The sequence below is a fragment of the Bos mutus genome, chromosome 3 (genome assembly GCF_027580195.1).
Source record: "Bos mutus isolate GX-2022 chromosome 3, NWIPB_WYAK_1.1, whole genome shotgun sequence".
Taxonomy (NCBI): Eukaryota; Metazoa; Chordata; class Mammalia; order Artiodactyla; family Bovidae; genus Bos; species Bos mutus.
Genome location: NC_091619.1, coordinates 77,638,090 through 77,654,885, shown reverse-complemented (window position 1 = coordinate 77,654,885; position 16,796 = coordinate 77,638,090). Strand labels below are relative to the sequence as shown.

The window sequence follows — 16,796 nt, the reverse complement described above, 5'->3', positions numbered from 1 at the left end:
AGTTGGTGATGCCATCCAACCATCTCATACTCTGTCATCCCCATCTCCTCCTGCCTTCAATCTTTCCCAGCATCAAGGTCTTTTCCAAAGAGTCAGTTCTTCACATCAGGTGGCCAAAGTATTGGACTTTCAGCTTCAGCATCAGTCCTTTCAATGAATTTTCAGGACCGATTTCCTTTAGGATTGACTGGTTTGATCTCCTTGCAGTCCAAGGGACTCTCAAGAGTCTCCTCCAATACCACAGTTCAAAAGCATCCATTCTTGGGCGCTCAGCTTTCTTTATAGTCCAACTCTTAACATCCATACATGACTACTGGATTGCTTCTTGGTCTTTTGGCTAAGATCAAGTATGGTATCTGGTACCTATGGACCTCTTTAATTCAAACTAAGGTTATATGGACTAGTAAATAAAAATGACCCAGCTGGAGACACTCTAAAGTGGCATTGTGGCATTGATATTAATTTTAGTCTTTGCCAATTAGAAAATCCAGAAATAGCACAGACTTAAAAAATCTGTGTATATATATGTGTGTGTGTGTGTGTGTATAATAGTGAGTGAGACAGATATAGAGAAAAGGAGGAGGGGAGGGAATGAAGAGAAGAGAGAGAGAGAGTAACTGACTGACTCTACTCTTGGGCTAATAATTTCTATAAAGTTTATGGAAATATATAAGTGCTTTATCTGTTTATGCTAGATAATAGCTAAAGATGTGAGCCAAGTACAGATTCTCAGGAGCATCTATAATAGTATTATAATAGGCTTTAAAAATGTGAACTCATGTGTAAGAACAGCTGTTACCAAATAGCCGTTTAGTGAAGGCATAGGACAACTTAGTTTTTCTCAGAATTATATTTTCTCATTTCACTTTAACTAGCAGCTGTTATTTGGGTGTCTCAACCTAGAAGATAATCAAACAATTGGATTTCTGTATGCACCAACAATATTTTTGAACCAGACTGGTTTCAGCATGAAGGAGATGAAAGAGAAAAAATAGCACATACACATGTGAGTGTATGTGTCTATGCATAAACACATAGAGAAAACATACTGGCACATACATAATAAGCACCTGATAATTATAGTTGCTGTTAGGAGTGGGCTGCTGTGTCCTCCTCCAGGGTATCTTCTCGACCCAGGGAGCAAACCCACATCTCTTAAGTCTCCTGTGTTGACGGACGGGTTCTTTACCACTAGCACCACCGGGGAAGCCCGGTTTTATTGTTAAGATGTTATCTGTTAGGATTGTGACTACCCAGGAGGTAGTTGAGTATTTCTCTAGTGACCTGGGTATTTTACAGTAACACTGTTGGTTAGAAGTCTGCTTTGGGGAAGAACAGCTTTTCACACAGGACAAACTATGTAAAAATGTTCCTTCTATAAAAAGTAGTCATCTGGGAAAATGGTTTCTTGGTCTTTTGACGAATACTATTCTGAACTTGCAAATCAGCTCTTACACAAGAGTTCCTATTGTCTTTTACCCATACCTTTGGCTGACCTTTGTTTTAACATTTCAAAGGTTCTATAGGAAAACCTTTTTTTAAAATGATACTTATGATATGCATCATATTCCTCCTCATTCTTCAAAGGGCAGTTAAATCCTCACTCCTCTCTGGAATCTGTTATGATTTATCCAAATTAAGAGTAATCTTCAGTTTCTACTAATTAGCACTCTTTCTGGTTGTAATTCTTTAAATCTAAGACATCGTGGATTTTTAAGATACACCACCATTTTTGTACAGCTAAGAAAGGAAAAACTCTGCCTATTTATTTTTACAATGCTTTCTTATCATTTAGAATTTTAGTTTTATACCTACTGAAAGGACTCTTAGAATGATTTAGATAAAGATTTTTGTTTATATCATACCACTTTCATAAGGAAAATAAAAGTCAAAGAAATCCATTAAGGAATTCTTTTTCATATTCAGAATCTGGTTTTTCTGAGTCACTTTTCAACTCAGTGTTGTTGATGTCACTGTTTTCTTAAATGGTACCATTCCCTGGATTATCAAGACTATTTGTGATGTTGAACTTCATAAAAGAGTGATTCACCATGGTTTCTGAGATTTTCTGTTTGTCTATTTACAAATTTTATGCTGACTCTATATTGATCTTAGTAAAAGATGTCCACAAAAGGTTTTCAGACAATACTCAAGGCTCATCTTCCTTCCTTCCTCAAAAGGTTTTAAAATAGTCTGTTGACTGAAATGTTGATGGCTAAAAATTGTCTAGTCGGTCATTAGTTTGTATATATGCAGTCAGTGACAACTAGATCACAGCTGCTACCAAGCCATAAGTGGTTATAAGATGACATTGATTTTAGCAAAGATCCTGCTGTCAGAGGTGTTAAAATATTGTGAATCTTAGAAGAAATATGACACTACTCTCTCCCTTTGTATTTCTTGGAATTCAACTAATATTCCACTTCTGTGAACCTCTAATTAGCTCCTAGGACTTTGTTAGTAGCTGTCTTCTTTGAAATCCAATAGCACCTTTTAATTTAATTAAAAGGACAAAATAATAAGTTTGCATGAAAATAATCCATGCACACAGTTACAGAAACTTACTGTAATAAAGCACAGCAGTCCCTTACCCCACTCCCTTCACTTTGTTATTCCTGGTTTTGAGAACAACTGACTTGAACCATTTTTGGTTTTAGGTTTTCCTTTGGCTAACTCTGTAAGGCTAAATAATATGGTTATACTGACTTTTTTTCTTTTCATTTATAACCTTTAAATAGATACCATGGTAGGAAGGAATTTATCTTAATAATTTCACCTTTCTCTCTTTCTCCTCCATTATAATTATATTAATTTTCTGACATCTTTTATTGGTTACATTTAAATTCCACAACCTTTTTTTGTTTCATTCACTATAGATAGTTTCTCTTGACTCATTACTTCAAGAGGTTGGGCTATTTCCACCCTTTGCCTTCTCACCATCTCTCCTTTTATAATTATACCACCCCTATTTTTTTATACTACTATAATTTTGACAACTGTACAGTGAGAATACTGATGATATTTATGTTTAATATTTGTAATTAAGTCTTTCATTTTTGTCTATTGATTAGGCCAAAAAATTGAAAAATCAATAAATAGCAGCATTAATGCTTTTAGAACTTTGTATTACTCATCACAGAACCAAGAAGAGTCCTAGAATCATATTTTGCTCAGTATGACTTCTAAGCCACCCAATGGAGAATATTCCTAGAATCAAGGTTAAAGGGATCTTCCTTCTTTCAAATGGATTAATTCCAGTGTTTGCTTAAAATTGTGCCATATTTTATTAGAGTTCATATTTAGATCAGGACTTTTTATAAAGCTTTTTTCCAGCTAACTTATTTTTTTCTTCTAGAAGATTTATGAGTCTTATTTATTAATTCTTAATTTTCAGTGTTTTACTCATTCTCTTTATTTTTTGGAATCCATTCCATTCTTTGTTTTGAAGTCTATTTTGAACTCATATTCTTATTTGGACTGGTGGCTTCAAATTTAGACTATGACTTTCTTTTTTCCCTTGTGTAATTCTGATTTCTTGTTTTATTTTCAAATTTTTGCAGCTTCAGAATCGTAGTATGTTTTGAGTTGCCTTCCTTTATCCTGGCCTTTTCCTTTCAGGGGTCACCTGTACTCCATCTGCTATCTGGACAGGTCATTCTCAAGACTGCAGAGCCATCAATTGGCTTGTAGTCAAGCTTTTCAGGATCCCAAATCCCCAGTCCTTTCCTGGTTTACTCCTCATTTTGTTAGAATACATCATAAAGTTACTTCGGAGAAAGAGATTCACAGGATGTAAATTTTCTAAGTCATTGTGTTGTTTAAATTTATTTGTTTTGTTCAGATACTTTCTTGATTGGCTAATAGAATTTTAAACTGCAAATAATTTTCCATCGTCATTCTAGATAGCTTTCTGTAATTCTGTGTTTTGAGATGAAACATTTGTTTTAATTAGGTTCTCATTGCTTTGGTTATTTTTTTCTTCTCTGGAAACTCTTCTTTTCTCTTCTGCAATTTTTAAATGGTATGTTTAGGAATGGATTTTTGTTTTCCATTCCTTTTCCTTGGAAGTTGCTAGATTTTTTTTTTTTCCAGTTTAAAGACTTGAGTCTCATCAGTTCTGGGAAATTTTCTTATATTATTTCACTGATTATTTTCTCTTTAGTCTGTTTTTCTGGAAATGCTATTGGTTGGTTATGAATCACTTGATCTTATTCCCCACTCTCTACCTTGGGGAGGAATTAATTATGCAAATGTGTTTAAATAAAAGAATGGTTGTCTTATGTAAGGAAGAACAATATGATCTATTTGGTCACTTAACTCAGTGAATCAGTTGAATTAAAGTGAGTCAAATCAATTATTGGACTGAATTACTTAGTCACTAGTCAGCTCAGTCAAAACACTTAGTCTAGTGATATGTGTATTTGTGACATACCCTGATTATGAAATTGCCTTTAGGTTTATTCTATGAGACAATGTTGTATCAGAAAGAGGTAGCATAAAAAAAGCTGGGAGGACTTTGCACACATTTAATACCATTAGATAATGAAGATGCCACACTAAATTGGTTTCTAGAAATCCTTAAGATACATTGTGGGATCAAGTGTGTAAAGAACAAAAATTCTGGTGAAAAACTCAGAGTCTGACAAACAAATTTACCAGACTACAAAATGGTAATACTCACCCATCTTTTTCCTAAGAGTCATTTAAGTTGTGAACTAAACAAGCGTGTTTTTCTGTTTGCTTGTCACATGCTACCAGTTCTCAGATACAACTTATAAGATGTGTTTCTCACTTAATACTTTATAATATTCTTTGTGATCAAGCTGTGATTTCTGTTTTAAACTAAAGCCTCACTTTCACTTTTCCCTTTCATGCATTGGAGAAGGAAATGGCAACCCACTCCAGTGTTCTTGCCTGGAGAATCCCAGGGACGGGGGAGCCTGGTGGGCCGCCGTCTATGGGGTCGCATAGAGTCGGACACGACTGAAGCGACTTAGCAGCAGCAGCAGCACAGGGCTTAACATAATAAATATTCACTTCCTTCTGTTCTCTTCCTTGCAAAACATGTAAACAAGCTCCCTGGCAGTGGGATTTCCAGACAGAAAGATGCATTGGTATGTAAGTTTTAGGATCGTGAAATTGTTACAAGTGAATAAAACAATTACTGCTGTTGTATTTTCCAAATAAAAGTAATGTATTCTTAAAGGAGACTTATTTCCCCCTTTTTAAGCAAAGATTTTGTACTAAAAATGTTCAGAAAGCTCCCAGGGATTATTTCTCTATTCAAGTACAGTGTTACAGATTCTAAGGGTAGAGAATGAATGATAATTAACTCTACAGATTGTGAAGGTGCTGGTCGCTCGGTCGTGTCCGACTCCTTGCCAGCCCATGGACTGTACAGTCCATGGAATTCTCCAGGCAAGAATACTGGAGTGGGTAGCCTTTCCCTTCTCCAGGGGCTCTTCCCAAGGCAGGGATCGAACCCGTGTCTCCACATTGCAGGTGGATTCTTTACCAGCTGAGCCACAAGGGAAGCCCAAAAAAGAAAAAAAACAAAAAAACAAAAAAACTAAAGCCTCTCAGAATCATAAGCAGCTCTGAAAGGGATTGTAGGGATGGTCCTTCAGTCTGATAAGGAAGCTGAGATCAAGATCAAGAATAGTGATGTCCCAGGTCTTACACCTGATTAATCAAAAGGGCCTCGATTGGCATCCAAGACTTCTGATACCTAATTCAGGGCTTTTTACCTCAGATTAATTTTCATATAGTGAACTGAATCCCAAATATGAGATAATAAAAAAGACTAGAACACCAAAAGCCTTTAATGTTTCCTTATAAATCTAAGGTAAATATATTTAAATTATACTCTCATTCGATTTCATGACATAGTAGTAAAAATAATCTTATTCGTGGTATATTTCAAATTGGATAGAATTCATGGGAAAGTTTGTCTCTGAAGTCATCCCTATCATCTGCATATATGAAGCCATCAAACTCTCCTTGAATTACCGATAAGTTGCTAATGTGAATATTGTGTGTGAGCTAAGTCACTTCAGTCATGCCTGACTCTGCGACAGGGGTTTCCAAAACCATGTTGCAAAAATTTCTCTTCATTGGAAATAAATATGCAGTTCATTACCTATGCTATAATCATTCAACTTTGTGGTATTATAATAAAGATAAAGACTTTAGGAAATGAAAGGAAGTTAAGAATTGAGCACACATACACACACACAAAAATGAAGAGTGTGATATTTATGATGTTAGGTCAGCTGTACATATTTATTTGGCATTGTAAGCTTTTTTTGTTTAGGTAAAAATTCAGTCTCATCTATGATACCTGTCCTGATTTGTCATGTAATGAAGGAACATTGCCATTTTTTTGATTAAGCCATATATGAATGTATTGCTTATGTTTTAACTCTGTAAAATAGCATGTGCATAGGAATGAACCTAAAACTTACAGTTTTACATTCTGTAAATGTAAATACTGTTAAATGCTGATACTGATCCAGAGTATTATTATCGGATTACAGTTTAAATAATTCTTAATTTTAATCCTTTTCCTTTTATATTTTCCCATAGGTGGCTTGTGTATATGTTATTTTTTTAATTTGTGTGTGTACTGGTTTTAGATTTACTGTTTTTTAGGTGTACTTCTCTGAAGATGATTTGTCAAAAATTCTGTGTGGCTTTGTTACATTGGGGTAAGTTATTTGCTTTTAAAATGTCCATATATGAGGTAGAGATTTTACCCTTAGAGATGTTGTTTCGTTTATTGGCTGACTAAATTTCCCATTTCCAGTTAGGAATTCTCTTGCCCTTGATTAAAAATGCAAACCAAACAAAAATAGAAGTGTGAAAATGAATACTCTTCCCAGCCTCCTGGAAACAGTATGATGGGTATCCTTCCAGAAACATACCCTCCCCCCACCACACACACACACACATTCATATCTCCAGTCACAAAAATAGAATTGGTCTGTCTATTCTGTATTTTTCTTTTTCCTGCTTAACAGTTTTCCAGTTTATCCTCATAACTTTTCTTGTTAGTGTTCATTAATATACATATTTATTTAATGATTGCATAACAATGAACTTTAGGAATATACCTTACATTATAAACTTATTTGAACAATTCCCATTGTTAGACATTTCTTTTTCTGTAATAAATTAAGCTACATTGAAATTCATATTACATACATCTTTGTGTATTTGGGAGAGTATTTCTATAGGTTAATTTATGAAGAGGAATTTCTATGTTGAGTAGTAAATACAAGTTTGAATTTGATAGGTACTGTGAAATCTCCTCCAAGCTTTTTGCCTTTTGCAGTCTAACATGAGTATGTAAGTGGTAGCTAAGACAGTAAAGACCCAGGTTCAATCCCTGGGTCACGAAGATCCCTGGAGAAGGGAATGGCTACCCACTCCAATATTCTTGCCTGGAGAATTCCATGGACAGAGGAGCCTGGTGGGCTACAGTCCATGGGGTCACAAAGAGTCAGACATGACTGATTAACACACATTTGATTGCATTCCTGCCAAAGATATGCATTATCATTCCTTTACTTGGAAATAAGGTATAATGACATTTAAATATTTTGGTTTTATTTAGCAAATGTAGCATTATTAAATTACAAATATGTATGTATCAGATGATCATCAAAACTTTAATTCTCTTTATCTAGGACTGGTTTACTTGGCGATAATATTTAAAATAAATGGCTATCCTATAGAATAACAGATTTATTCTAAAATGGAAAAGAAATGTCATTTAAAAGGTATTCCCCATTATGAATCTGGTAAACAATAACAAGATAATGTTATAAGGGGATATTATCAATGGATTGTGTATGCCTTGGGAATTCCCACATTGACTACCACCAGAAGATTATGTTCAAAAATTAAATGTATACTAGTCTTCCTCCTACTTATTGCAGGAATATCCTGGAGAGAAAGCATTCTTTTAAAATCTTGTGTTTTAACTTTCTGTGAAGCATGACAGGCTTCTGTTTGAAAGTAGTCACACAATGCCAGTAACTTTTGAGTATATAGCTATGGTTTTCTCAGGTCCACTTATACTTGGATTTTTTAAAAATAGTGAATACCACGGTACTGCACGGTCCAAGGTTAGTGGAATCTGCAGATGCAGAGAAGTTGTGCATACAGAGGAACTGTGTATAGGGAGGGCCAACTACAAGTTATATGCAAATTTTCTACTGCTTAGAGGGTCAATGGCCTGAACCCATGCATTGTACTGTTCTCAATGGTTTCTTACAGCATTCTAGAAATATTTTTATTTTCTTTAAACTCAAATCATCTAATTTAGATTGTGTTCCAAGTCTTTGAAATTAAAGTCAGGCTGTCTTTAGGAAAACCCTTTTTTTCCCCCCTAGCAACCATTACATGTGAATCAACTGGTTCTGAGCATCTCTTTGGTTACACTAGTCTTTAAAGGTGCCCTGAGAAGCTTTCCTATGGCTCTTCTATCTTACACATATTATTGTTTGTCATGCTAGCCAGCTATGTAGCTACAGAAAATATCCAGAATAATTCCACTGTTACAGAATTCAGAAAAACTGGGCCACAAGGGACTATCAAAGAAAGATAACCCTCTCTTTTATAGTTTCTAATTTTTATTAGGTTCCATGGTAATGTTTTACATTGGTTTTTCAAAAGGTTTGTGGTTTGGTCAAGTTTTGTGAATCAGAAGATGTCTGGGGCTTTAATGTATAACATATGACAATACATATCATATGATAACATAAACTTATGCCTTCAGATGAATATTCTGGACTCCTTGCCATTTAGGGTTCATTTTTGGGGAAAGAAATATCATTTGCAAAGGAAGCATGTAAACAAAATAGAATCATCTTTTAATTAAGCTGATTCAGTAGTTACCATGTGACATTCAGTATTACATTTTAATTTTCAAATACTTTGAGGATTTTATGCTAATTTCAGTTTAGTCAACTGAATCTTCCATGTGCAGCTAGAGACTATAATGTTCTTAATTAGTATTTATTGTTTTGTAAAATGAAAGAAACACCCTAATTTCTTTTTAGTGAGAAGTTCTAATTTCAAAAACACATGTTAGAAGGATTGAGTCCAAAGGATCACAATTGCAGCGATGATTCACTTTTGATGATGTTATGATACCTAATTGTTCAGTGTGGGAAAAATAAAATTAGTTCATGATAGTCCTTTTTGCCTTAATTTTTATATCTGATACATATTTCTATTAATATTTATAGAATGCTCTAGAAACCAAAGTTAAGAGTCATTACTTGTGTATTTGAATATTTTTACATGTATTACTTTTGTAATTTAGAATAGCACTTTTGTGAACTGATTTTAAAAATTTCTGTTTTCTCACATTTTAACATTTACCATAATCCTTCAAAGGTCTCACTCTATAGACGCCATGCAAAATTCTTAGAATTCTTATTCTGCATTGCTTTGTATATGAGGCAACACAATTGTTGGATGATTAGAATAACTTGTAAAAGAAAGAATTATGGAGAATTAATTATTTTATTTTCAAACAATTATTTAAAAAACAAGTATCACTTTTAAGGTTTTCTGGAAGGGTACAGGTTTATAAAATTGTTCTTAATTTTATGGGTGAGTGATACATTATCTTTAATCAGCAGTGAATGTTTCCTGTAAGAAGTCTGTCATTGTTCATCAATTATTGGAGGATACTAAGGACATATCTTACGTGATATTGCATATCTGGAGAATCATGGGCATATTCAGGAAATCATCCAGCTGTTCTGATGTTGAAGACAGACCCTTTCTAAAATCACTCATTGAAAGTAGTGTTAACATTTTGGCATTATTCTCCTTAAGAAATATTAAAACAGCACTTTAATATTTGCTTATATAATTGCACATCCAGATGCCATTAGGCTGGAAGTCCATTAGAGTAATTTATTTATTTTTTTGGTAAAGGAAATTGAGTTTAGCTGTAATTTACTTTCATTAAAATATAAATATGAATTGTTAGATTAATGGGGTAAATGAAGTGTGAATTTCCAAAAAGGGTTGCTAAAGAGTCAAGTTATCTCCATAAGTAAATGTACCCTCTTAAGTATAACACAGTGTTCAATGGAAGCACCGAGTTATGCATTAGGCATTGATTGAGCACTTAGAAAGTTTAATAATAACTATTGAGAACTACATCATTTACTCTTAGATACTTCCTATTGATATCTTAATCAAAATGATTAATTGCTTTTCTCTGTGTCTTTTAAATGTCCTAACAGAATTTATTTATGTAATAACTGCATTTAACTTGGCATATCCAATTACTCCCTGGAAATTTAAGTTGTCTTGCATGCCATCAAATACAACATATGACTTCCTCTTTCCTCCTGGAATCTCAAAGAACACTTCAAATTTGAATGGACGTTATGAGGCAGTTGTTGAAACTAAGCTTAATTCAAGTGGTACCTACTTATCTAACTTATCATCCAGAACACCTTTCCACTGTTGCTTATGGAGCGAGGAAGATAAAAACTGCTCTGTATATACAGATGACATTGAAGGGAAGGCATTTGTTACAACAGTAAATTCTTTAGTTTTTCAGCAAACAGGTAAGTATTTTAATGTTCCAAGCATTAGTTGTTACTTAACTATATTGGATAAAATATTTTCATTCTCTGAAACTTGTGTGAAATAGATGTCTCTGGATGTGATTCTGAGTAAATATTACCATTTTATATTAGTGATAAAATTAGGATTATCATGTGACCAAACTAATAAGTCCCCAGTTATTTTATGTCCCATGGAAATAAAAATGTAAATGAGGGAATTTTTTAACCTTAAAATATATTTTTATAGTCTTCTAAATTTGCTTTAAAATAAAAAGTGTATCTTATTCTTTTTAAATAGATAAAATATCAAATGGCAGATAATCCTGTTGAATTAAATTCTGAAGCAAGTAAGGAATCTGAGTAGCCAATGCATATATTTTAAATCACTTTTTTCTTGTTATTTAAGTGTAATGTATACTGAATGTAGCTAGTGTAATTAATAATTTTGCATCTGGAAATATAAACAACAAAATTATCTCCAAGCCTTCTGGAAGAGCTAAATAGAACAGAGACAATTGACTTAGCACCATAAACATCTATAATATGAAAATAAAGGCATATATCAATATAGTACTCCTGTGTAGGGTTCATCAGAATTTCTCAGCCTCAAAATTTTTGACATTGTGGGCCAGGTGATTCTTGGTTATGGGGGACTGGTTTGTGCGTTATACCAGTGACTCAGTGGTAAAGAATCCACCTGCAATGCAGGAGACACAGGAGCCATGGACTTGATCCCTGGGTTGGGAAGATTCCCTGGAGAAGGAAATGGCAACCCACTCCAGTATTCTTGCCTGGAGAATCCCATGGACAGAGGAGCCTGGCGGTTTACAGTCCATAGAGTCGCAAAGAGTCGGACATAACTGAGCCGCTAAGCTCAAGCACGGGATGTTTAGAAGCATCCCTGGCTTCTACCCAGCTGATGCCTGTAACACTCACTCAGCAGTTGTGACAATCAAAATGGATCTCCAAACTTTGCCACATGTCCCTTGTAGTGCCAAAGCACCACTGATTAGATGGAAGAAATAGTTTGTTGAGATCAGGTTAGGAGTAAGGATAAAGCATAACTATTCAGTAAGATCAGAGTTTTAAAACAAGTTAGAGGTAATACTGATCTTCCCTGGTGGCTCAAACGGTAAAAACGTCTGCCTACAATGCCTACCATGTAGGAGACCCGGGTTCAATCCCTGGGTCGGGAAGATCTCCTGGAGAAGGAAATGGCAACCCACTCCAGTATTCTTGCCTGGAAAATCCCATGGATGGTGGAACCTGGTAGGCTACAGTCCATGGGGTCGCAAAAAGTCGGACACGACTGAGCAACTTCTCTTCAAATACTTCCTAGTGTCTCTGTCTTTAGGCATTTAATTTTAAATGAAGCACTTTTTTTAATTTGTAAGGGAGCTTAACTTTACCATTCCAGTGATTGTTGGATATATTAAGAATGGACTTAAAATGTGAAGGTCCTTGTGACTAGCCTTGAAATGATCAAAAAATGTTAGCACTTTTTTCAGTTATCAAGTGAAATGATTATGATGCTGCAGATTTTAATTTATGTATAGAGAAGGCAGTAGCACCCCACTCCAGTACTCTTGCCTGGAAAATCCCATGGATGGAGGAGCCTGGTAGGCTGCAGTCCATGGGGTCGAGAAGAGCTGGACACGATGGAGCGACTTCACTTTCACTTTTCACTTTCACACACTAGAGAAGGAAATGGCAACCCACTCCGGTGTTCTTGCCTGGAGAATCCCAGGGACGGGGGAGCCTGGTGGGCTGCCGTCTATGGGGTTGCACAGAGTCGGACACGAAGTGACTTAGCAGCAAGGGCTATTAACTAGTTAGTTTATTGAGTTTAACTTTGTGTAACTAAAGTTACTAGGTTAAGTGGTGGTTACTGAGGATTTCCATGTAATTTTCTGCCACATGGGCTATTTACTTCATAAGGCTCAACCGATGCGAAGTCACTACTAGCTAGAAATTCTCCAAATGGGGAAATATGTTAGTATTGCTTAAGATACTTTTGGTGTTGTATTAAATTAGTCATAATTTTTAGCTGTTGCTGTGCCTGCTTTCTAAATTACAAATCACCAATAGTTTATCAGGTGAATTTTTCAGTATACGGTGAAATATACTCTCCTTATTTGTATGTGGGGCCTATAATATTATAATAACAAAAATTTAAGATATGCATCTTATTGGTGATTCCAGTGTGAATCACCATGCTTTACCGCTAAAGCAGACACAGAAATGCTACACTAAATTTGCTGTACTTTGATCATTCATGGTCTCTTGTCTCTTGGAAAGTGGGGATGAACTGAACTAGGTGAGTTTTGGGGTCTTCTGTCCTACATAAGTGGTTCAAGATTTTAAAAAATTTGAGAAACAATAATTGAATTTAATTCTCTTGCTTTATGAAGAAGGAAACTGAAGGCCAAAGGAACTAAATGGGCACAGACATATGACCAATTAGAGCTTGTTCTTTTTCTCTCAGAATGGACAGTGGTAGTTGTATCAGAACACTGGTAAATTTAATTTAGCCCTTCCCTTTCATTGGGCTGTTCAGAATGGTTTTTTCAGATTTAATTTAGTTTATTTTTAATTCAGGTGCAAACTGGAACATACAGTGCTGGATGAAAGAGGACTTGAAATTATTCATCTGTAATATTGAGTCATTATTTAAGAATCCTTTCAAGAATTATGACCTTAAGGTCCATCTTTTATATGTTCTGTAAGTACCAAATAAATAAAATTTGACATTCCCATGACACAATTTTTTTTTTCTGTAATACAAGAGCTTCCATATACAGAAGTAGATTACAAAAGCTCTCCTATCCCTATATTTCCTTTTATATCAGTGTACATTTCTGTGTTTTTTGTATGACTTTCTCCTCCCATTAGGTTTTCTCTTTTCTCCTCATATTGGTTCAGGTAGCAAGACATTGTAGATGTGGATGGGCATATATTTGCAAAGAAGTGTAAACTCAATTCAGGAGTCTTAGGTATTTGACTGAAGAAAGGGGGAAAGTTTATATTTATTTTTCTGGCAGATTTTTCTCTCATATTTGATCTTTTTATTGTCTTGAAAATGTGTGTGCTTAATATATGTTTGTGCTCGGTTGAAAGCCACAACAGTGGTTTCAAACAGCCATACTTAACAATTCTTACAGTAAATAGGTCATTCAAATTTTTCTAATAATTCCAGTGATAATACCTATTCAATAATTCCTATTTGAATTAAAATAAAATTGTTTGGCTGTGCTGTGCTAGAAACTGTCCATATAAAGATGAATAGAGACAGAAAGCAGAATGATGGCTGCCGGGGACTAGAGGAGGGGTAATGAAGAATTCTTGTTTAAATGGGTATAGAGTTTCAGTTTGGGAAGATGACAAAAGTTCTGAAGTTGAATGGTAAGGATGGTTACCCAACAGTGTGAATGTACTGTCACTGAATTTTGTACACTTAAAATGGTATATATTGTGTACATTTTACCACAGTAAAAACATTTAAAGAACACAGATGTCAACAAAAGGATGTATTCAGACACTTTGCTAAATGTGTGTTTTACTTCAACTTTTTAAGATAACTGGAATGGTTGATTTATATATTTCTTCTCACTATTTTGCCATATGTTGTCCTATGTATTTTTAGACTCTATTGTTGGATAGATCTATGTTCATAACTGTTACATCTTCTTGATATACTTTCCCATTAACCTTACACAACATCATTCTTTGTTTTGCCTCATGCTTTTAATTTTGAAAATGTATTTTGTCTTATATTTTAAAAAAGAATAGTTATAATCTCTGCTCTTGAGCCATTCATAGATTAGTGATTTGGACAGATATGTACAAATATGTCTCAAAATAGGATTTGAGTTTTAGTGATTACTGATGTGGGAGCACAAGACTGATGTGAGAGCCTCAGGTGGGGAAGTCTAGTGTACTGGTGGGAAAAGAGAGGAGTGAAGGTTTCCCTAGGAAGGAGACAGCTGAGTTGAGATTTCAAGGATGAGTGAGCTAATAACCAAAATATGAAAAATTTCTTGTATAAAGGTAAATAAGACAAATTTTAGAAGAAGCAAAGCTACTATCATCCTTATTTTTCTACTGACTATCAGACTGTAGTTAATATTTACAACTTACGTTAAATGGCTGGACTGATTTTGTCTTTTGGTCCTGCCACGTGGCTTGCAGGATCTTAGTTCCCTGCCCAGGGATCAGACCAGTGCCCTCTGCAGTGGAAGTGCTGGTCTCTAACCACTGGAGCGCCAGGGGATTCCCTGAACTAATTTTTAAAGTCACCCTAGGAGTAGAACAGATAAGACACCCCCTGCTGTCTCATCTGGAGATTGAGTGTGATAATTTTCACCTCTGATGCTGATCACTAGATAAGTCTAGAAGTCCCTGCAAACCCCTGCTGCTTTAACAAGTGCAGGTCTCATTAGGGCCAGTGTCTTGAATGGGCGTATCTGATTGGTGAGAATGTGCTATATCTATCTGCCAGTGTTTCAGTCTACCAGAAGAGTAGTTTTTCCAGGCAGATGCTGGGGGCAGCTAGTAGATAAATGTCCACAACAGAAATGACTGGGCTGCAAATCTCAAGAGGCCCAAGAAGCTTAGCTGAGTAGTGAAATGGGGAAGGTGGAGGAGTAATAGGCAATGCTCAGCCAAAGGAGAACATCTAAAAGATGGGAAAGAATGAGCTTGCTTCTAGTTTATAGAAAATGACCCAGCAGAGAGAGAAAAATTGAAGATATGGTAGAAGGGGACACGCTGAATATTTGTGACAGAGAGTGAATAGTTGAATAGGCAAGTTCCAGAAAAAGAGCACAGATGAAGGGTTGGTCTTAGAGCAAAGGAGACTCACCACAACTTCTGGGTCTTGAGCGAAGAAAGGAAGCATTGTGGTTGATGAAGATATATTTGACCTCTGGGGCATAAAGTTTCCTGCTTTATTTAACCAAAACACATTTTAGCTCAGAGAAACTAATTCCTTTACAATGAAGTACCTTTTTGTGATGATCTGAATACTTTGGTGGTGATCAAAATCTCACTAGGTGCCATTTGAGAGAATTTCAAATATTATCAGTGAGGTAGGGTAATGTGCCCAGTTTGATAGCTCTATGACAATGTGTAAGGATTTATATTTTATAATGTGTGGGCCATAGTTATGTCTGGAGGTCTGCATTCTATGATATATTCTATGTATGAATATATCAGAGCATTTCAAAATTGCATAGTAAATTAGGAATAGCTGAGAATTTGAACTTTAGTCAGCTAAGTGGTCATTGGTCTGTTCATCTAAATGGACCCAGAAAAATGAGAAAATTATAATATTAAACAGATTTTTCAACTTGCTCATATGATGAATTTAGTACATTCTTTCAACCTTCTTTTATTTTGAACTCAGGTTTCTAAAAATATGAATATAGGAAAACCTGTCCTATTACATACCATTTGAGAAATGTCTTGTTTTTCTTTTCTTTCCACTTATTAAAAGAAATAATTTTTATTATTTTTGGCCATACCATGTGGTGTGTGGGATCTTTATTCGCCAGCTGAGGATTGAACCCTGGTCCCCTGCAGTGGACGTGTGGAGTCTTAACCACTGGATTGCCAGGGAATTCCCATTTGCCACTTTATTTGTAGTCTTCACTGTATAATTTGGTTACTATGTCCATTTTACCAACTCTCACATGCTGTTTCTGTCTTGAATGATATTTTTGTGTACATCTTTGGGCAATACATCTCCAAATAATTTAAATAAGACTCTTCAGCTCAGGAGGAAGAACTGACCAATATAACAGATGAAACCTCTATGGAATAGGAAATCTATAATGATGATTACTATAGAAAAGTTTTTCATCAAAAGCACCTCCCTAATGCGTTAGAAAATTCACAAGAGAACTCTTTCAAATTCTTCTGTGTGTAAATAAGTATATATTTAAAGGGAACTAAAATCTTGCATTGTTTGAACTCAGATATTAATGTTTGTCAGAGAATCCAAAGTACAGCATGACAGATATTTGCTATTTTGAAATTTTCTCTTAAACCTAGGAAGGAAATCCTCTTCTTCCTTTGTGAAGTGCCTATGAGTACATCAGACACTGAACTGAGTATAGGGAACAGCGGTTAAGCAATTCAGACTCAACCCTTGCCCTCTTGGACCTAATAGTAAAGATAAAGAACATAAAGTTTGAAAAT

General features: G+C 35.1%; 1 protein-coding gene across 3 annotated transcripts in view; it reads left to right on the top strand.

Moving 5' to 3' along the window:
- Positions 1–16,796, top strand: part of LEPR (leptin receptor) — a 93,772-nt gene that overhangs the window by 12,880 nt on the left and 64,096 nt on the right. For 2 of the 3 annotated variants that reach the window (XM_070367888.1, XM_070367890.1), the window contains 3 exons: positions 6,652–6,707; positions 10,269–10,598; positions 13,197–13,320. In XM_070367888.1, coding sequence (XP_070223989.1) covers positions 6,668–6,707; positions 10,269–10,598; positions 13,197–13,320 — 494 coding nt within the window. In that variant the 5' untranslated portion in view covers positions 6,652–6,667. Of the gene's footprint in view, positions 1–6,635; positions 6,708–10,268; positions 10,599–13,196; positions 13,321–16,796 lie in introns of all 3 variants that reach the window. The other variant, XM_070367889.1, reaches the window with a different exon arrangement.